Source organism: Aythya ferina (assembly GCF_964211825.1).
Source record: "Aythya ferina genome assembly, chromosome: 6".
In the NCBI taxonomy this organism is placed as follows: domain Eukaryota; kingdom Metazoa; phylum Chordata; class Aves; order Anseriformes; family Anatidae; genus Aythya; species Aythya ferina.
The window spans coordinates 23,119,578-23,142,966 of record NC_140303.1 but is presented as its reverse complement, the minus strand read 5'-3'; the positions used below and the strand labels follow the sequence as shown (position 1 = coordinate 23,142,966).

The following is a 23,389-nucleotide window of genomic DNA, read 5'->3' as shown; positions in this document are numbered from 1 at the left end:
ATTTCAGCATCTGAAGCATTTCTACTTACCAGTGCTCCGCTGCTGAGGAGAATCATGAAGACAATGAAAGTCTCAAACCAATTGTGCTCAACTATGCTGTAGCAGGTTTTTCTAAGATTCCACCAGATTTTTCCTTTGCCATCCTCTATACTTACTTGGCAACATGGAAACTTCTGCACACAACCTGAATGAGATTAAGAAATATTAGAATCTAAATGCAAATTATTTCAAAGTCAATAATTACTATGGTATCAACATTATTAATAGTGACAATGAGTTTTATAATAATTTATACATGTAATACTGAAATTCTCCTTTATAGGATGTTGATTATCTGAGGTTAAATAATAAGGAATTTGCAATGAAACAAGACATACTAGACATAATTATGTATAAACTCTATCCAAAATATATTGATGTTTTTGACTGGTGGTGTCTGTTCTGTTTGTTGATGGTCTCACGGAAATAAGTTGTTCCAAAATTTAAGGGCTCTTTCAAGTAATAGAAATGCATTTTAAAAATGAAAATTTAATGAACAGAAAAGTTAATGAAGTTCCTTAATTACAAGATGTAAGCAGTGGCCAGGCAGACTAAGGTAATCAAAGCCTAGGAAAACCTTGTTTTGTCATCTGATTTCCAGCACTCTAGGCTTAGAGTATTTCCTTTTGATCATAGAAATTATGAAGATACAACAGATTTGAATGTATCAAGAACTTAAATATGCCTGATAATTATGCAGTTTTGCTAATACATCTCTTAAGTCAACAGTTATTCTACAACCTTCTGTAAAACAGGCTTCTGGTTCAAGAGCTTCTTCAGGTTCAATTTCTGCTTGCTCACCCTCTCCGGGAGGGGCAATATCAACTGTGCTGCCTTCAGATGAACTGGATGCATTTAGTTTCTGCAAGTAAAGTTCCACAAAACAATTTTTTCTCATTAGATACATATTCTGTAAAAATTATACTGAATCAAATCCTGCCAGTCAATTAGTTTTGAAAAACATTAAGTTTATGTTGATAAATATGTATAGTAAGGAGGTGAACATTGAATAGTTCTGTTTCCCAGCTTATCTTCTCATAGGGAACAATCAGAAGTGATTTAGCTACTAACCTGATTGATGCATAAGACTTTTAAATTGAAAGCTCAGTGGTAATACAACTGGATAATACAACTGGAGACCTTGCATATACCACACTCTCAAGTTATTTTATTTCCTTTACTAGATTACACTGCAAATGTGCCTCAGTTTTCTCAGGCAAATGAACAAATGGAAAGTTCCACATACATGGCATGTCCAGTGCAGATGATGTTTTCACAAACATACACCATATCTAGATGAAAGAGCTGTAAATGTAATGGCATTTAATAGTAAATTTCTGCACTACTTTTTTTTTTTTTTTTTTTCAGAAAGCACAGATTACCAGCTCTGAAATCTCTTATTTGCATTCCAATCTCCTGTGAATACTGAGACACCTCGTGAGGTTCCTTCCATCCTGAATTTTTCTGTCTATGTACTACTTTGTATATAGTCAAATGCTATAATCCTCACTCCAAAACAATCCTAGATGTGAAAACTCCAAGAGTTGGAGAGTGATATAAACCAGCTCAAATGAAGTAACTGTTTATACCAAGTACAGTGAAATTTGGATCAAGTCAAACTATTTATCAGTCATGCAAGACTGCCTATAATTTTCTTCTAAGAAAGTATATTTTGAAAGGACAAACCTACTAAAGATGCACACAGCATCTAGCACAAAAACTGGACATAGAGTTTGTACCTTGTTTTCAGTTGCAATATTGTTTGAATCTTAAATTTTTTCATCCCAAATACATTTTCTTTTATTGTGAAACAAGGCTTGTAACCAGAAAGCAACATGAAAAAACAAATACTGAAATACTGAAATACTTTTGTTTTATACCATGGAGCAGTAATTTAGAGGGGGATCCAGGGGGGGATGCATCTCTAACTTAAACACTAAAGTAGAATATACACTGATGTAGCAGAAAGGCTAATCACTGACTCATTTGTGGTTTCAGCTAAGCAGATCTGAACTGTAAGCAGATCTTTGACCTCTACTGGATTTTTGTATACAGAGTTTTTGAGGATACCAAGTACTTTTTGTGTTTAGCTTTCAAGGTAGTGATATTTTATAATGTAAAAAATAAAAGTAAAATAATATTTGTTCAGATCTTTTGAATGATTTTGCTGCAAATAATAGACGATATCTTTTTTAAAAGACATTACTATGTATACTCTCCTTCAGAGACACTGCTGCAAATTAAAACTAGTTATTTAATTCTTTAGTTAAAACCAAGTCCTTTCAGGAGAATACATTGGGAGCTCAGGGATTTTTCTGCCAAAAAATGAAGCAAATGGCACATATCTCTTTATATAGTTTGGTAAGCAATTCCTCTCTCATGTTGAGCTTACATGAGATGAATGACAATTAAAAGAAATTTATGCTGGGTGATTGGTAACTTCAGTTTTAATTTTCAAGAAGCTGCACTTTATGTCCACATGCAAATGTAGTCAATATGAGATCAATCAGAGCTGGATTGTGACTATAGCTGGATTGTGACCAAAAATAAAGGACTTGCTGAATAATAGAAATATTTCTGAGAAGCACACTGACATTAGTTGGAAAACCATTCTTTCCCGTTCTAAATAACATGATCTGTACATGGAAAATCATGCTGACAAATGTGAAAAGATTTGGGTAAATACACTGAGATTTTAATATTTCTAGTGGTTAATTTTTGCTTAGTAAACATGAAAGTGTCTTGTTTCCCTTTTCATACTTCATTTTCTGCTACAATTTCCAAAATTTATGCATCTGAAATATTTACAGCTGTATCATTTCTAGCTGAATAATTTTACTGCTGCTCATGCAGATCAGTAACTCTGAAGCAAAATGTTTTGTACCTTGTATACTGAGAATATTTAAAACTTTGCTTTCTGTATTACTTCTACAGACCAAAATATACATTAATGTACACTGTATTAAGCATTAGTAATATACCACCTCATTATCTACATACAAGACTATCTTTGAAACAGGAAATGAGATTTTTAGATTAATTCTCTTTTTATATATCATGGTAATACTAAAAAAGAAAAGTCTAAAAATTGTTGCTGAAATTATAGGCAGTTTCTTTGTTAAATAAAAAACATATATTGTGAGAACAATAATCTGCCACATCTAAGTTAGGAAAATTAAAATTAATTTATGGCCTGATATATCATCATTAAATTAATGACTGACTTAGTAGTAGCAAAAGTTCATAAAAGTAGAAAAGTTCATAGTAAACACCAATTATTAATCTTCCTGTTAAAAGGCAGCCAGTTCTTTAATGGCTTCTTCTGAAACTCTGTTTCAGATAGTCCTGTCAGCTAAAAAAAACAGTTGCTAAAAAACAAGTGATAGAATTGCAATTTATAACCAGTAAAAACAAAAACTACTATATTTTCTTCATTATTCTTCAAATAAAGCATTATCTTCATTATGTTTCAAATAATCTCAAACAATTGAATAATAAAAAACATTACTAAAACTCCTCTTCTTTGCTCCAAGAGCCTAAATTAGGAAAGAAGCATTGCATTTTAAATAAGGTGACTTTAATGTTCTTTTTTTTTTTTCCTAGCAATAAAATTAATAAAACTTAGGAAACTCAAAAGACATGGAGGATTACAAAATCTTCTTTTCACCCCAAATATGGGATTATCAGTTTGTAGAATATGCCATGCCCTGTAAATACTTATTTGCATCTTCAATGATACGACATTTTCCTTTACAAGGATACACTTGAAAGCAATTGCTTATGATGCAGCATTCTCAAGGCCTGAATCAGCAAAACAACATGCTTGACTAATGCAGAAGCCTGAGCAATACTGTGGAATCACACACAGAAATAAAGTCAAAAAAATGACCACTTTAATGGTATTATATTTTTCAGAAAATAGTATTATAAATATTAATGTATAGAATATAACATTAAAAAATGCTTCATCACCAACCCAAATACTTGTCTAACACACGTATAATCAGCCTCCATTCCATCCTTTCAGAGCAGTGCATCTCTTTTCAACAGCTTAGATCATTAAAACAAGCTTTGACCAACAGCATGTTAATGTGCCCATTTACGAGAAAATGCATTCGCTTAAGACCCAGTCTTGCTCTCATGTGATTTTATTATAGCTTTCAATAAGAGCAAGAGCAGGCAACAAAAACTTTAAGCTTTACAAACTGCTTCATGATTCAAGTGACAATAAAATAAATAAAGGGATTCAGCCATTACAAATTGCCTTTAGTAATTCAGCCATGTGGTTTTATCTTTTGAATCTTTAAAGCTGCACTGTAATTGAGTGACAAAATATAAATTAAGGGGGTTGGTGATTCCCAAGTGATTCTAAACTGAGTTTAGATCTCAAATCTTATGATATTTAACTTTTACATTATATTAAGAAAATGGCTTAAAACCCCTTTTTTCCTAGAGCTCTATTTGACGTTTGAAGCATATCTTGGGTTTAAAAAATAATAAGTTAAATCTGAGACTTTTTAGAATACACAGCAATATGAATTTCTTTTGGCATCACTGGACTATACAGTGGTACAAATGGAGCTATTTGGCTATCCTTTTGAAGCCAGTGAGACTCTGCCTGAGTCTCAGTAGAGAAGGTGTAGGGCTGAAATCTCAATCCCAACAAAATTGTAATACCGTTTTACCAGTATAGTTTGTCTTTTGTATTTTCATGTAACTTTAGCTCCTGTGTAATACTACTGTTCCTATTCCTGAAAGCTCTGCCAATTATGCTGCAATGGGGATTATTTACACCTATAATAAAAATTAAAAAGATAGGGTAAATATACATGCAATTTTATAAAAACCATGCTGACTACTTCATTGTTACTCTAATTTACACTGAGTGAAGTCTGCCAACTCTGTCACAGACTTGGCTATTAAGAAACACAAATACAACTTTTTATGAAGAATTTTAAAGTTTAAGAAAAGAGTATTTGTTAAATGATCTGTTCAGAGAGAATTTTTAGAGAGGTTATTAAGTATAATTTCAGCAGTTATGAAACTGTTTGCTTTGCTTATAGTTTATAAAACTCAAGATATGCACTGCCCAAATCAATACAGAATGTAGTTTGTAGCATCTTAAGGATTTGCATTACAGTGCATTGCAGATTTAAGAATATAATAATGCAATTTTTACACAGATAGGTATATTGCAATAGTATAAATTTTATTTATTAAAGAGCTGAAGTGTGGCAGTAATCATTACATAAATCACCTAACACATTTCATTAAATATATACATTTATAAGGGCTGAATCAAAAAGGGTTGTTTTTATTTTTTAAAAACTATGCATGCTCCCTTTTTCCTTTGGCCTCTTTAGAGTATAACATTCCAGTACTTTTATGATCCATACTTCATAACCTGTAGAACATGCAGTTATTGCTAAAGACTTTATTAGACTATCCAGAAAAATCATTAGCGGAGTTAAAAAATGTATGTTGGGGTTGCCAATCCCGCCTGACCATGCTGTGGTGTGAGTCCCATGACTCAGCAGAGAGCAGCTGTGCATGTTTCTACCATCTTGCAATGGATAGGGAAGGAACATAGCTGAATAGCATGCAGGCCAGTCAAAATCCATTAAAAAGTGATTATATATATATATACATATATATGTATAACTTTTTTAGGTAACCTGTGTGAAAGTGGTGACACGTTGCTCTACCTGGTTAAAAAGCACCAGAGCTGCATTCTTGATTGCTCCAGCTTGGTTTTACCCCTGTGAGAAGTAAGAATGGTAGGTAGTGAAGTTCAAAGCACAGGATTTCTAGTTTTCTTCTTTTTGGAATCTCTAATTCAAGCACAGCTTTAATACAATTAAAACATAATTATTAAATATTTTATGATCAGTTGGCAAAAAGGGATATGCATACCACCTGAAATGTTCAACAAACCTTTCTACAGAGCTTGTTAGTTTATTTTAGAGAAATAAGAAATGCAGGAACTAGAGCTAATCATCTGCACTCTGAAACTATGATTCATAAATGGAAATAAAATGATTAATTTCATAAAGACATGGTTAGCAGATTTGGAAATTATTCTATATTTAAAGAGTGCTTAATGCATCTTAATGAAAATTTAAAAAAAATTTATTTTTTTGGTTTAGTGTTCAAGTCCTCATTTAACTGACTATGTCATTATGTCTTTTATTTGCAAAAAATGTACATACAGTAAACAAAATACTTTGAAAATGTATGTCTTCCCATTCCTGCTTCATGTTTTAATAATAGTGGTGTAACTTACAGATGGCAATAGAAGTAAAAAGCTAGTCCATAACATAAAGAACCTGTCACTTTGGAAGATATAGTCCCTGAACTAGTCAGTTGTATAAAGCGGGAATTTAGATAGTTATATACTTTAAAGGAAATGTGGAAAAAAATCTTACAATCAATTGATCAAATCACTACTAGGTGTGTTTTTGCTAAGAAATTCATTGAATCTCCATGGCAATGTTTAACTTTTGGGAAGAAAATAACTCTGTTTCTGTCTTTATACTTCACCTTTTTACATAAGCGGCAATGAAGCCAATCAGAAAATTGAATTTATCCCTTGCTTAGAAGGCTCAGTGGATTAGCTGGTGAAGGATATTTTCTATTTTATTAAAACCACCTGTTGTGATTTCAAAAGTTAATTGAGGAGCCTCACTTCTCTATTCTGAGTTTGTACTTACTGTACATATAACATAGATACAAAGGCTTTTGGAATTCTGCCGTGGTAGAGGCCTGCAGGTATTTGCATTTCTTAAAGAAAGATGTTGTGAAAACAGCTTTCCATAGCTGAAGAACATCTTTGAAATTACTTTTGTGTGTTGAAATACAGAAATTCATTCATCAAGTTGTGATTCAAATGTAATGTATGGTTATTAAGTGGTACAAAAACACAATAGTTATTTATTAAGTGGTACAAAAACACAATAGTTAGGAGTCTAATGTTTGATCTGATTATCATACTCCATGTCATTGATTAACACTGATTTTGTAATAATAATGTCATCCACAAGCTAACTAAAAAAAAAAAGTATCAAATAATCCCCTTTGGTAGGTTTTAATTTTCTTACTATCTTTTAAGTTAATTTTCTTGAATATCTTATTTTTAGAGCAGTAATGTGTTATTTTTGATGGTTATCTTATTGGCTGTTGCACCTCTGTTTTCTGGTAGGAGATACTGACAAAATCCTCCTTCAAAGTACCAGTTAAATGCTCTCTTATTTCAAGTGAACTTTCAGGCAACTGTTATTCTAAAGCAATTAGGAAGTTTTAATGTCTTTAAGATAAATTCTCTTCCTCATCCAAAGCTCAAGTTATGCATATGTAGTTTCCCATTATCCACTTACATTTCATGGGTCATTTTTGCATGGAATCTTAGCATACTTGCTCTGATTTTAGGGTGTTTTAGGATCTATATACAGTAAGAAAATGCTTAATGGAAGTCTCTTAGCAGAACAAACATGTAGATACAAAATAAATAACCAAGTGTAGTATATATAAAAAAGAAAGACATTTTTCATTACCTTAAATGATGTAAGTATAATATTCACTTACGACTACATGTTTCTCACTAACATGTCATGTGGTGAGACCATAAAAGAACTTGTGCTTTCACCATGTTAGACAGCTGCTTGAGTAACTTCAAGTATACAATGTAAATTCGTCACAAAATATGCAAGGAAAAAGCCTTTCTGAAGCTGCAGACATATGAGCTAGAAGATCTGTAGGTTAAGATGTGTCTTGGGAGAAATCAAATGTAATTTGGAAGCCAAAGTAGATTTGAAGAAACTCTTCAGTACAGCATTAGGTTCAGTATTAAAAAATAAATAAATTAATAAATAAAAATCTTAAAGACACAATCTGCTTCTTGCTTTCTGCACTCTATTGCTTATCCTGATCCTTCATCCTGACACTTGTCATACAGTCCTCAGTTCTATAACACATCATGTCTCACACACATGTTGAAGACACAATAACTAAGGTGCAAATGAGACTGTACTATCTGAGACCTAAGTAGAACTTTTTCTTCAAATGCTGAATAAAATGCTACTGTAATATGGGAATCAGAAATTGTAGAAGTGTGTGGGTGTGGTCTCTGGCCAGGCTATCCTTATGAAGAAGACCCTGTAGTCAAGTTATCTTGAAATCTTACACTCATTTTTTCAACTTAACAAATGTTATTGTTACATTTCATCCAAACACAGACTTCCCTAAATTTCTAGTGATATCTATTAGAAGGATTTTGTATATATGTTTGGAACTTAAAACCAGGTTGCAAAATATATACTGGCAGATTTGGAAAGTTGCTTGTTTATTAACTGGCAAATTAATTAGAAGGTATTTTTATGAACAGAAAAAAAAATCATCCACTAAAGAAACTGTGGCTAGAGTTATTTTGTTCCATAATATATCTGAAAATATAAATTAAAAAAAAATAGTATTTGTTTCTCACTCACCTGCAATCATAATTTCTATAGCAATTACCTGCTCTTGGCATATTTCTCAGGGGCACATTCCTCCCCCTGCTTCTATCATGACCTTAGCTGGACATACTTAAAATAATCATTCAGCTCTTAACATCAGTGTTAGTCAAAAAGACACCAGCAGAAAAAAAAAATGGTTCATTTTACAGTTCTTGTGCAGATCAAACTTCCTGTAACTCTGAAGTTAAAAAACAAATAAAAAAATTGGAAAAAAAAAAAGTTATTAAAAGGGATATCTCCTGAGGACATTTTAAGTGCTAAGTGGCACAAAAAGTTAAGGTGGGGAAAGGTCTGCCTCATCTCTTACCCCTTCTTTTGCAGACCTGGCCTAGTAGCAAGAATGTTGTCTCAGTGATATCCCTCAAGAAGTAAAATAAAGCAAATGGTGGTGTACTTTTCTAGAGAGGTAACTTAAACACTGCACCAATATATTCTTCACCTTCCTCAGAAGGAAATCAGAAGGCAGCAGGAGGTACAATAGTGCTATTGACTTGATAGGAGGAGATTAAGAATCCTGATAAATCCCTGTCACACATCAGAACACCTGTTCATATATTACCAAAGCAGGTGCATTTTTATACTGAGAATAAAATAAAAGCACTTCATTTTTTTTCTAAAAATCATCCAGAAAGAGGGGAATAAAGAACCCAGAACAAAAATGGAAATGACTACAGAATTCGTAATTTTCAGGGCACTGTTTGTTAGCTACCATTGACAATATGCACACTTGCATTGTATGAATATATGTCAAACACTAAACAGTTGTCCATGAGCAGAATTTGAGGGAAACACTACTCCCCAGGTTTGCAATGGTAGTGATTATGATACTATATGGAAATCTTAAGGCTCTACAGAAATCCTATACTTATCCTATCCCCTTTGAAAACTTCTCTGCAATTTCTTAATACATATAACCTCCATCATTTACTGATTGATTTTCCACAATCAATTGTAATTTTCACTTTCAAATTGTTTATACGTTTGTTTAATTTGCTTTCTGTTCCTGAAGGCATACCGATACATTTAAAGTTCATTAAAAAAAAAAAAAAAAAAAAAAAAAAAAAACATAAAAAAGGCAAAATTCCTTTTGACTTAATATAGTACTGAAACTTAAGAATGGTCTTAGGAAAAACAAAACAAAGGCAAACAAACAAACAAACAAAACAAAGGCAAACAAACAAACAAACAAACAACAAAACACACACAAAAAACAGGATGATGCCTGAGCCAAGTAATGATGAGAATAAACAGAGCAATTGACTTGTGAAAGCCACTTTAAAATTGGTATGTAATTCAGAACTCTTCAGCACAAGGGCCCTTATGCCATTTTCTTAGAGTTTGCTTACTTACATGGTTCACTTTGAAAGCAGAGGAGTTTCTGCCTTTGCGTTGCATTTTATTTTTTCCTTAGCTATTCTGATAAAATGCATGGTGATAAAATGCACTGTAAGCTGAACCATTCAATCTTAAAGAAGAAACAAAGAAAAAATACCTATGGTATTATGTTATTTAATTTATATCACTCCAGTGACATGATTTATAGTACAGACCTACAAACACTGTAGCAGAGAAAGTGGCAAAGGATGCCAGGGAGTCAGGAACCAGATGAGGATGGCATCTTCTTAACCTCTCAGTTCTGTGCTGAGGCTAACGTGTCATGCAACCACACATTCAGCATCTGCACAGTTTGTAAGCCTTCTTACAAACCTTCTTAATGCATATTACAGAATTCTTAAAAAATTACATATTCAGGAAATTTTTAGGCATATATCTTCATAAGGTAGAGTTATTAGGAAGGCACACAACACCCATCTCAAAACTAACCACAAGGAAAGCAGAAAATTTAGATTGAAGGTACATTTTAAAGAAATAACATCAGAATATATTAAAAGACTTAGAAGACATTGTTAAAGGTTCATTGGAAAAGACAACTAACTTTCACTAGATAAGCTTACATGAAAAACAGACCCAGAGTCACTCTGAAAGCTTGTTTTTTGATTCTAGTTGATCTCTTAAATTATATCATTTATACTAGCCAGTTCTCTTATATTCTTAAATTGTCATGGATCAATGTTATCCATCAGTATTGAAAATGTTTGTCATTTAACTGAGCAACTCAATAGAATATATTGCTGTTAATCTCATATTTCTTATGCAGAGTAACCGTCTTTACACTTGCAAATATACACATTCTTTATCTTATGTTCTTTAGCAAAAAGCATATTATAACTGACTGGGTCATGGCTATCTATTAATGTCACGTGATACAGTTTGGCAGTGCTGTGGAATACAGCATTATTTGAAAATATAACAGCTATGCAGCTATTGGTACAGTCATTGATGCAATGTTTCTTTTCAGAAGAGCTTGCTTTATGGTAAACATACACTTTTGTATTAATGAGCTACCAGACAAAATCACAGCATCTATTTATCCAAGGTTTCTGATTCCTTAAACCTCACAGTTCTGACATTTCTGATGGCACTGAGAAATGTAAAATAATTTTTCAATTATTTTTTTCCTGCTACTGCATTTATTATTACTCCCATATACAAACATTTCCATGAATACTTTTATTATCTATGTTCACTTCTGGTGTACAAGCCACCTGGCTTCTGTATTTTATCAACTTCTGTCTCTTTGCCCAATAACAATCACCTAAGACATTCAAGTAAATGGTTTCCACATGCATATATACTACAAGATTAGTCTGCTCTGCAGGATAACTTTAGATACTGTTTTATCATGATATTGATCTGTGTCTGGATTACTCCAATTCAACCAGACATTGTCTCTGAATCCAAAATCTGTATGTATATTACTCACAAAACTTTTTAGATAATTCAAAATACATCATTGATTTACCATGCATCAAGGTTCATTTTTAGAACCACCCTAACTACAGAAACAATATTTCTTCTTTCTCCATTTGTATTTGATTAGATATGTAAAGCTATATACTTTTATTGTTCATTAGTCTTCTACAGTACTCTTCTCCCACAAATTCTGATCATGTTAGAGGTAACACAGATAGGATATTTATGAAATGTGTGCTAGTTCTAAAACTTCATAAACTGTGATAGAAATAACCACACTTAAAATTATTAGTCTTCCAAATACTAAAAACCGAAGTATTAAAAATATAAAGTCTAGGACCCCTAGTGCACTTTCACATAGCAGATTTATTTCCTTGAATTATATTTACTTGAAATAATAAAGTATAAAATACATTCAGAAGGATAAGACAACATTTTAAACAACTCTATGTATGAAATTGACAGACATGTAAATGACTGAAATGTAACAGTTAAGAGACAAAATCTCCTACCTGTTTGCTTTCTTCCATATCAGATTCACTGCTAAATTCTTCTGTATTTAAATTTTCAAAGTCCGATTCTCCAACAGCAATTGGTACTGTCACAGTGAGGCCTGGGTTGTTTATGAATGACATGTAATCATTTTCATCAATTGCGTATTTTTCCACACTGCTGCCTGTGCCTACACCACTGGTGGTTCCATTTCCATCCTTAAGATAATTCAGATCTTTGCTTATTTCAACAGCAGTGTGATTGGAAAGGCAGCTGTCCTTCTTGTTGTTTATCTCTTCAAGTGCTTTGATTTCTTCCAAAGCCTTCTGTTTTCTAACAAAGGCTTTTTGGATGAACTCCTGTATCTTTTTTTTAATATAATCTATTCCCTTCTGAATTCTTGCCACAGCAATCTGGAGGTTGTTCATTTCATTATCATCATCAGTAGCAGCAAGATTGTCTGAACTAAATGAGCTCAGCAGCAAGGCCAGAAACAGGTTCAATACCTAAAAGATGAGAGAATACAGCTATATAGTAAACAAATACATATAAGAAGTTAGTATTTTTATAGGATACTGTCAAAAATCACACATTGTTCTGAAGACCAACATCCACTAATTTTAGACAACCAAATAGTACCTCGCATTACAAAACCTCTCCTTACTAGTTTTGGACAATATTCATTCAAGATACACTAGCTAATACCTAAACAATTTTGACCTTTTGATTTTATTTTTTGGAGTAGCATTGCATGGACTGTAAAATAATAATAACAAAAAGTTACAAAAATTCTAGCTATAGATATCCCATCAGAGGTTTGAAAAACTTCTGTCTAAATGTAGTGGAATCACCTGGAACTCAAGTAGAATTGTATAAGCATCAAGCATCATCCTATAAAGTTAGATTCTATAAGATTCTATGATACAGATATTTTGGAAACTTAACATTAGTTAATGCTATACTAACCTACTTATACTTTCTAACTATTATTTGGAAGATTATACCATAAGACTGTGAATTTCTGTTAATTCTGGGCTTGTCTCTTAAATTCTATAAACCTTGCCATAACAGGATAAAAGTAATATTTTAAAGTGCCTTAATAAGTGACTTAATGAAAATAGTAAGTATTGCCTGAGAACTTCATCAAATCAAAATTCAAACATCATTATTGTTGTTTTAATGTCATCTCCTATAAACAGTAGCTATTGCTGTACAACTTACAGGCAATTAATCATTTCATACCTGCAGTCTAATATAAAACAATCTGGTATAAAATCACACTATTTGATGGGATGGGTTTGTAAATTTTTTAAAAGACTGCAATGTAGTCTTTCCTATGTTTGGACTAAGTGCCATGGGCCATGAGGCATCAGGCGTTGTCATCACGTGGCAAAATGGCAGCCTATGTCCTAATTAACTTTCTTACACCAAAGAAAAATGGATTTAAACTTTATTCTGTCATACTGGTGTAATTTCAAGATACTACAAAAGAAAAACTGTGACCAGCCATAAAACCCTCAAATCCTATCTGAGATAAACTTCCCCTTAAAGAAATGTGTAAGAGCTTTCATTTTTACTCTATACAATATTTAATTCTGCAGACTTTCACAATTCCAGACCCTTCACCCCCTCCATCCCCCCCCCCCAAAAAAAAAAAAACAACAAAAAAACAAAAAACAATCTCACCCTGGAGGTAAATAAGTATTTGGAAGAAAAGAGGAGACAATATGAATCTGAAACAGTACTTACATGCAGAAATTAATGCTGAAAAAACAGTGGAGCAGGTTACTTATCATAAATAACTTCCTCATTTCTCTACACATTTCTGCTGAGCTTCTGTTAATATTGCAAGGTTGTGTAAACAACCAAGACATAAACATTTTTATAACTTTTTAGAATTTATAAAATTATATAAGAAAAAAAAAACACACAAAATACAACAGCAACAACAACAAAAAACATTAAAATCAATCACTAAAGGAAGAGAATTTTGATGAGCGATGAAATATAATTTCTAGGCATCTCAGGATGAACCGTAGATATTAATAGTAAAATAAATTTTAAAACATAAATGATGCATTCCAATTACCCTGGTTTCTGAGAAGTTTTCACAGTGATATATCAACTGAACCTTTGACATGTTAACTTGTAAGCTTGAATAGTTTTTTTTTCTATAAAATTTATTCTATAATTTTGAATTCAAAACTTTCAACCCCATTTTTAGCATGGAAGCCCAATCAGTCTGTAGATATTTGGGTTTTGATTTTTACCTCTAAGCAGCCCAAAAAGTTAAGTACTTAAGTTAAAGATTCACTTTTATAAGAACTACATTATACTTAATTTTCATTGTCATATAATTAGTGCCAGAATTATCTGTAATGAATTCAAGAAAGTCCATTAGATATTTTTTTTTTTAATCTCCAAACAGGAAGCTGCCCATGAGCTGGTGAAGCATAAACTTTATTATTTAAAGAGTAGTTTAGATGCCATCTGAATTTCAACAGTATATTTAAATTATCTCTAACGCTCCCTTAATAGGGTATTTTGTGGAAATTTTGGTCTATTTCTAAATTCCTGATGCCATAGTAAGAGTACTTCAGTGTATGGATATAAGTTAAAAGGTGGAGAAAGAAAACATCTTTTTCACCACAAATCTAGTACATGTCGATGTTTCTTTCTTTTTTTTTTTTTTTTTCTTTCATTCCAAACAGAAGCACAACAAATATTCTCCTTTCTCAGCTGTAAGCTATATACATTTTTCCATCAGAATTCAAAAGTGTTTATCACCTACCACTAGGTTTCCAATCACCATGACCAGCATGAAAACAATAAGGCACATGGTTTGGCCTGCAACCTCCATGCAGTCCCACATTGTTTCTATCCATTCTCCACACAACACTCGGAACACAATCAAGAAAGAGTGGAAAAAGTCATGCATGTGCCAGCGTGGAAGCACACAGTCACTGGAGATCTTGCAGACACATTCCTTGTAGCTTTTCCCAAACAGCTGCATTCCAACCACAGCGAAAATGAACACAATGATGGCCAGCACAAGGGTCAAATTCCCCAAAGCCCCCACTGAGTTGCCAATAATCTTAATGAGCATATTTAGAGTTGGCCAAGATTTTGCCAACTTAAAAACTCGAAGCTGAAAAACAAAAACACAGAGGAATCATTAGTGTTAGTTATACTGCAGTTCTGAATGTGCCATTCTTTATGAAAGTACTAATTTGCAGAAAACATCTTTTATGATGTTAGTTAAACATACTTTCTTTGGCTATTGTTCATTGATGTTCTGTAAATTTAGAACCTACGGAGACAGCTTGCAATTTAATTTGACCATTTTTTAGGAAATTCTAATAGTTGTGTAATCCTTGAGAATAATATAATACTGTACATGTTGAATGCATAATTTCTGCCTGACACTATTTTCCCACATTGTAGCATTTTTACATCATTTTCTAAAAAGTTCTATAAGCATGAAGTGCTGTAGAGTGTTTGGTCCTATTAGCATATCTGATTCTCCTTGGAAATGCTTGCATTCCTACTCTGCACTAAGTAGTTTTCCCTGAGGATTCAGTTCAGTAAACTCTATAAATTAACTGAGATTCACTTGTCTGAGATGTCACACAGGAGAGCCAATAGTTTTCCTGCTGTTCCTGACATTTTGTGCCAAACACTTTAGGCCAAACTCCTAAGGTTGTTCACAGGTACAGTAGCTATTCTTCCTGAGAGTTTTCCAGAGATTTTGTTTGTTGGAGAGCTTCTACTTAGAGATGTCTACACTGTGCTATACTGAAATATGGACTACAGTCTTCATTTCTTATGTTATTTTATGTATCAGAAGCCAAATGTGAACATTTGAAAACCAACATTAATAATTTTATTGTTTCTAAAATAATTTTAGAAAGAAATAAGACTAATACCCATGTGTAAGAAATCTCTTGTGGTTGGCAGTTTATTCTACTAACTTGTACACAGATGTGTTCTAGAGAATCACATGTGAACAAAGAGAAGCTAGATCTAAGGTGTTTATCAGAACATATGTTTCTGTAGACTAATTTTTTCTTCACAAGGAACAATATTATTTTAATGGAGAGCAGGGAGCATGGAGTTTGGTACTTCCCTAAACCATAGTGTCCAGCTTTTCATCTTAGCAACACATACAGAAAATGAATGTATTTTGTGTTTATACCACATTTCAGTATTTTTAAATGTCCACTCACAGATGATTTGTGCATCATATAACATACAGAAGTTTGTACTTTCTTTGTTACACCTACTACTCCCTCTTTGCTGGCTTAGTCCTATGTTTCCCTCAGCACTACATTAGGTCTTACAGGCTCACATAGAGGACAATTTTTAATGCAACAATTTGATGTTGGTATTGAGATGTCCATTCAGATCATACTCACTGATTTAAAAATAATATTCAGTGACCAAACTATGGTATGTGAATTTGGGTACCACGGAAACTGGTGCTAGTAAACCAAGTAACCACTGACTGCTCTATGTATTCAGAAATAAGAGATTTTCAGGTAATGTAATAAATATTACTAACACAGACTTTTAAATCATGACTCTTGTGCCTCCAGAAAACATAGCTACAAAATAGTTGCTTTAAAAGAGATATTTCTAGTAGAAGCAATATTTCAACAACATTTCAGTTTAAGTATTCTTATCCAAAAGTCACACTTTTAGGACTTTATTATATCTAATGGTGTTACTAAATGTTTATTCTCAAATAAATGTTCTGAAGTGAGGATATACTTAGTGGCTTTATGGGGAACATACAGTAATGTTCACAATAGGAAGACTAAAATTTCAAGGATTCTTTATGCTGGTACCAATATGTATGTTTTTTGTAGTTATTCAGCTTTGATGAAACTTAATCAGTATAATGAAAAATTTCAAAATTTCAAAAGTGTCTTATGATGGCAAAGGATATCAGTACAAATGGATATTGATAGGATAATTTGATATCAAAGAATATCAATAGACAAACACTTTAAACTTGTACATATACAATTTGTAAATTAGGCACATATGAATAAATGTGTGAGCCATTTAATTACCAAATATATATTTACAATACTGGTAATTAATACATACATCAGCAAAACTTTTTGAGTGACACAATTGCATGCAAATATTTAATTATCCAGGTATTTACCAATCTGAATGATCGAAGAACTGATAATCCTTCAACATTTGCAAGGCCAAGTTCCATTAAACTAAGGCTTACAATAATACCATCAAAAATATTCCAGCCTTCTTGGAAATAATAATAAGGGTCCATAGCAATTATCTTTAATACCATTTCTGCTGTGAATATCCCAGTGAATACCTAAAACAAAATTAATTAGTTGAGTTGTTATGAGAAACATATATATCTACGCACATTTTCTGTTTCTGAATTCTTTTACCTGTTACTTATACCTGTTACTATATAAATAATAATATATATATAATAATATATATCATATAATATATATATATATATATTTACTGCTAATAAGTCATACTAATGCCTTTCTTGGAAAAGCACTTTCACTGTAATATAACTGAAAAGAAAAAAAAAAAAAAAAAGAAGAAGAAAAGAAAGAAAAGAAATTCTGAAATCTGAATATTTCATCAATTTCTTACAGAAAAAAAATATTTTCTGTAAGGGAATATCATCCTCCAAAGACAAATCCCAGAGCAGACCTCAAGAAAATTGACAGATAAAAACTACATTTCCAAACATATTCAGTTATTTCATTACAGTAGTTACAAAATAGATTCATGAAAGTTGAAGGCACCAGTAAACTCACTTTTTCTAGGTACACCATAAATACAGTTTCTAAACTGATTATAAAAAAAATAAATAAAAAAGGAATAAATTTAAGACCAATGCAATGCATTTACACATTTCTTCTTTTAGGAAAGGGTACTTTTACACCAAGAACTGTTTGGCAAACATAAACTTACCAGGTTGCCCACAGAAAGGACACTGCTAAACTGTTCTGTCATTGGGTAATGTTCCATGGCCATAAACAAGGTGTTTAAAACAATGCAAATAGTTATAGCAAGATCAACAAATGGATCCATCACTACTAAATTGACAATGTGTTTTACTTTTAACCATGGACTCCAGCAATCCCAGATCAAGAAAGTATTTGCAAATCTGTACCAGCATGGGGGGCATTTCTGTCTGGATTCTTCAAGCTCTGAAAAAAAAATAGAAATAAATATTTCAATTATAATCTCTGAATCACTGGAAGCTCCTATTTAAAATATGTAAAAAGATTAAATCATTCAAATAAACAGCTCACACCAACTGGAATTTCTGTCACCTGAGTGTAGCCATCTTAAAGTTAAACAAATAATCTATCTAAAGTTCTCTACAATCAATGGACAGTGGCAGTTATCTCTAGAGTGAATTATCTCAGATGCCTATATTAAGAGGGAAATATGTCTGTCATTTTCCAATGAAGAATCAAGAAATGGAGAATCAAGAAATCTAGTTTAAGCTAGTTAACTTGCTTATGACAGTTTTGGATTGTGAAAGTTAACATTATGCCCCCATCAATGGACATGTTGAAGCTTGTATAAGCTTCATAAACTACAACATTTTTGTATTAAGTATACAACATATACTTATTTTGTAATATTTTGATTTGATTTGATTTTGATTTTGATTTTGATTTGAGCTACTAAAAGTATTGTTCTTGCTACTATGCTGAACCACAACTATAACATAATATTCATATGACTCTTTTGGTGCACGTACTTAGCACTGTTTACTTATATCAATATTATTAATATAATTAATACCCATCTTCCTATTTTAAAATGTCATATATTGTATGTATGTATGTCTATCAATTCAGAAACAGAACAATATTAGTACTGTTGGAACAGCTCTGTTCTCAACTAGAAACTTTACAGACTTTTTTCTTCTTCTTCCATTTCACTATCCGTATTATAAAAGTTACAAAACAACAGTAACTTCTACTGAGTTAATAGTAATAGTGATGGCCAATGCTTGATGAAAGCCCAGAAGGAAGATATTTCAGTGAGAAGTACTTAGACTACAAAATACATAAGAAATTGCCACAACATACTTTCAGTGAAATTCCAGAATAGTAACATCAACCTAAACCTGAATTTTTCCAATTTTCAGACAACACTTAGAACAGAGGAAGGTCTCTACCATCATTACATTCACAGGTAATTTTCTAGAATAGCAAACATGCTGTTTTAGAGTATTTGCTAATGAGGATTCAGTGTTAAGCCCTACACCTTGAGGACAAGTGACTGACCTTTAATATTGTCCTATATGGATGAAACTATGGGAAGTAAAAAGTTCAATTGCCACAGCTCTCAAAGTCATTGAAATGTGCTCCCACAACATCGAAGGCAGAAAAGTGTATCAGTATGTAGTGAAAGTCTTCTATCTTTATAAACCATAACAAAGATAGTGTTTCCAAAAGAATATGAAGATTAGCTGGAACAATCATGGTTCTGAAAATATAACGGAACACTGAGAAGTGGGATGGGACTGGCATTGGACAGTGGCTTCACATTGGACTCTGAGTTGACATGGAATATCACTGGAATATCACATTGCTTTCAGTCAGCAGCTTCTGAAAATAATAGAAACCAGATGTGGGCAGGAGATGGCTATCAGGACAATATAGTTTACATTGGCTTGTTTTTTTTTTTTTTTTTTTTTTTTTTAAACGGCCAGAAGAATGGAAAAGCAAACTCTATGCAGCTAGAGGAAAAGAAAATACCTTTCAAGGAGATATCCTTGCTACCTGGGAGTAGGACCAAGACTTTGCATACTGAGAATCAAGGAGGTCCCAATAGTTCACACTTGCATTAAAATAGGAGGGTATGTTCAGGAAGGTACATGTTTGTGAGAATATCTTGTTTCAGAGAAAAATATGTCTTGCATTTCTGACCACAAGGAGTTTGGGATCTATTTGTTTATCTGTGAGACAAAGTACTTAAGAACTCACTTACAATGTTTACATTTAAATTTGGGCTTAAAGTATCTTTACGAACACTGTAAATTTTCTTAGGAATTTCTTTTCCTTTTAGAATATGAGTAGTAGGATTATCTGCAACTTCCCCTACAGGAATTTATACTGGATTCATCTGCTTATCCTTTCATCTTATAAAAAGTATTTTTATAGCATATATATGAATTATAAGTGAACTCAATTTTCATTAAATAAGCAAATAAATTCCAACAGTGTATGTGTGTAGTTAACAGAAGTTTAATGAACTGTTTATTTGAATGTATCAAATACCTTCCATTGTATTTGTCAGTATACTGGCTATACTCATTGCTCTTTGTCTCGCAGCAGAATCTTCCAGCATTTCCATGGAAATTTGATAAGAACTCAATCTTCTTTTTCTTATTTCTGTTTCTGTAGTGGTGCCCTGTAAATGAAATACTGAGGAATTAAACCATCCTCTTCAACAGCCGATTAAAAATATTTACTGCGTAAATGTGTAGTGACAATTAAAATCAGCTCTGTGTAGCATGTTAGGCCTTTCTTACACACTGAAGATTTCTGTCCTTGTAGGAATTTCTTACTGAGGAACTTGGTGGAAATTTTATCCAATGTTACAAATAATCAACAGCAGGACACATTACCAAACCAATGTGAAAGCAAAGATGGTTCTCGTTTAAGTGACTGAGTGAACAAGACTTTTGTTAGGTATCTGTTTGCTAGTGATTATTATTATTCTTTCATGAAAAAGTGATCAGAGTTGAACCTGTTTGTTTGTTTTTTGGTGGTTCCAATTTAAAAGTGACAAACATGCCACTACTCTAGCATGTAGGTGTTCTTACAGTTGCTTTGGTTTGCTGGGGAGTGTGGACCACAGGAATAACGTTTAAAAGTTGCTAAATCTTGGTTATTGCTTACCCATGAATTCTATCACGCAAACCACTTGTTTTTTATTCAGTATTCTGTCCCCATCCAGAAAAATAACAAAGCTTGCAGAACTCAAGGGATTTCAAGGTTATTCGAGGTGAAGATGAAAAGCCATTTTTGAATATTTATTAGTATTTCTTTAGTGAAGACTCTTGACTTAAATGACTATATCTTTTTGAAGTGAATGTATTTCTGATATAGAACTACATATTCATAATCTTTAAGCTAATTTGATTAAATTTATGGTATGAAACTCTATATCAAGATAGGAGAGAAACCAAAACAAAAAGAAATGTATGACAGTCATAATGAAATCTCCGTACTTATTTATAAAAGAAATATTTTTTCAGATTAAATACAGTGCTATTACAGCCACCAAAATAGCATACTGAATCCATATTGAAGTATTTTGTATGAAAAAGCTTGCTTTTTTTTTGAAACTTTAAAAGAACAACTTAGCTTATAGAAGTAAATTTGGTCTGAAAAGTAACATAGCTGCAAAGATACACAGTAATTGTACATTTCTCATGAAAATTACAGAATCACAGAATCACAGAATTTCTAGGTTGGAAGAGACCTCAAGATCATCAAGTCCAACCTCTGACCTAACACTAACAAGTCCTCCACTAAACCATATCCCTAAGCTCTACATCTAAACGTCTTTTAAAGAACTCCAGGGATGGTGACTCCACCACTTCCCTGGGCAGCTCGTTCCCATGTCTAACAACCCTTTCGGTAAAGAAGTTCTTCCTAACATCCAAACTAAAACTCCCCTGGCACAACTTTAGCCCATTCCCCCTCATCCTGTCACCAGGCACGTGGGAGAACAGACCAACCCCCACCTCGCTACAGCCTCCCTTGAGAGAGCGATATAGAGAGCGATAAGGTCGCCCCTGAGCCTCCTTTTCTCCAGGCTGAACAATCCCAGCTCCCGCAGCCACTCCTCGTAGGACTTGTTCTCCAGACCCCTCACCAGCTTCGTCGCCCTTCTCTGGACTCACTCAAACACCTCGATGTCCTTCTTGTAGCGAGGGGCCCAAAGCTGAACACAGTACTTGAGGTGCGGCCTCACCAGAGCTGAGTACAAGGGGACGATCACTTCCCTAGACCTGCTGGCCACACTGCTTCTTATACAAGCCCGGATACCGTTGGCCTTCTTGGCCACCTGAGCACACTGCTGGCTCATATTCAGCCGACTATCCACCATCACTCCCAGGTCCTTCTCTGCCTGGCAGCTCTCCAACCATTCCTCTCCCAGTCTGTAGCTCTGCTTGGGGTTATTGCGCCCCAGGTGCAGGACCCGGCACTTGGCCTTGTTGAACTTCATGCAGTTGAACTCAGCCCATCGGTGCAGCCTATCCAGATCCTCCTGCAGAGCCTTCCTACCCTCGAGCAGATCGACACACGCACCTAACTTGGTGTCATCTGCGAACTTACTGAGGGTGCACTCAATGCCCTCATCCAGATCATCGATGAAGATATTAAAGAGGACCAGCCCCAGCACTGAGCCCTGGGGGACGCCACTAGTGACCGGCCTCCAGCTGGATTTGACTCCATTCACCTTGACTCTTTGGGCCCAGCTATCCAGCCAGTTTCTAACCAACAAAGCATACGCCAGCCCAAGCCAAGAGTAGCCAGTTTCTTGAGGAGAATGCTGTGGGAAATGGTGTCAAAATCCTTGCTGAAGTCAAGGTAGACCACATCCACAGCCTTTCCCTCATCCACCAAGCACGTCACTTTGTCATAGAATTAGAAATTAGAAATTAGAACAAAAGTTTCTTTGAGATAAATTCAATAATGGAAATTTCTATCTAACTATCATAGGAGTAGTAACTGCATTCTGTTGCATTTTATGGACATTTTCCTATACATATTTCTAAGTTATATTCTTAGTTATATATCAAATGCCTCCCTTTGATGTTGAGGCAAACTATGTATAAATTGTCAAATTTGTTTTATGTTTTTTGCTCTCTATGTGCAGATCTCTTGCTGAAGGCAAGGCAAATATAATACTCTAGTGAGAGTCAGACAGGAGCTTGAGAACTTTTTTCTGCTTATGTCCTGTTATTTAAAAACTATTGCAAGTTATTTCTCACAGCTATAAGAAATGATAAGGCATGCAGAGGAGAACAGTAAGAAAAATTCCGTGCCTGAACCAAACTGTAGTAATTGATGGTTTACTTATAATTACCTCTGGTAGAAGCTGTCCAGTAGGTGAGGTTAGTGTTGAAGGTCCTCCAACCAAGGAAACTACCCCATTGCAATCTACAGTACTGTGCATCTTCCCATTAGCTGGAAGGGCTGGTACCATTCTGGATGACATACTAGCCTGACTAATATTACTGTTGCGCCGTTCTCCATGCCGATTTGGAACAAAGAGAGAATCTCTTCTGCTTTCATTGTCTTCAAGTGTACTGTGTTCATCATCAGCAAAGTCATTTTCTGATCCTATATCCTTTGCACGACCTCTGAAACTGAAAATGCTTGTTTTGCTGTTGCGCCTTGGTGAGAACAAGGAACCACGGATGCTTAGCAAAGACTGCAAAAGATTTAAAAAGAAGACAAGACAGCATTAGAACTGAACTTCTAAGATAGGGAAGT

General features: G+C 33.6%; 1 protein-coding gene across 2 annotated transcripts in view; it reads right to left on the bottom strand.

Moving 5' to 3' along the window:
* Positions 1 to 23,389, bottom strand: part of LOC311438628 (sodium channel protein type 2 subunit alpha-like) — a 71,589-nt gene that overhangs the window by 18,614 nt on the left and 29,586 nt on the right. For both annotated transcript variants that reach the window (XM_084523219.1, XM_084523218.1), the window contains exons 14-21: positions 22,980 to 23,327; positions 20,156 to 20,288; positions 17,826 to 18,064; positions 17,029 to 17,202; positions 14,647 to 15,003; positions 11,876 to 12,361; positions 781 to 901; positions 30 to 184 (exon numbers count right to left, since the gene is read on the bottom strand). In XM_084523219.1, coding sequence (XP_084379345.1) covers positions 30 to 184; positions 781 to 901; positions 11,876 to 12,361; positions 14,647 to 15,003; positions 17,029 to 17,202; positions 17,826 to 18,064; positions 20,156 to 20,288; positions 22,980 to 23,327 — 2,013 coding nt within the window. The remainder of the gene's footprint in view (positions 1 to 29; positions 185 to 780; positions 902 to 11,875; positions 12,362 to 14,646; positions 15,004 to 17,028; positions 17,203 to 17,825; positions 18,065 to 20,155; positions 20,289 to 22,979; positions 23,328 to 23,389) is intronic.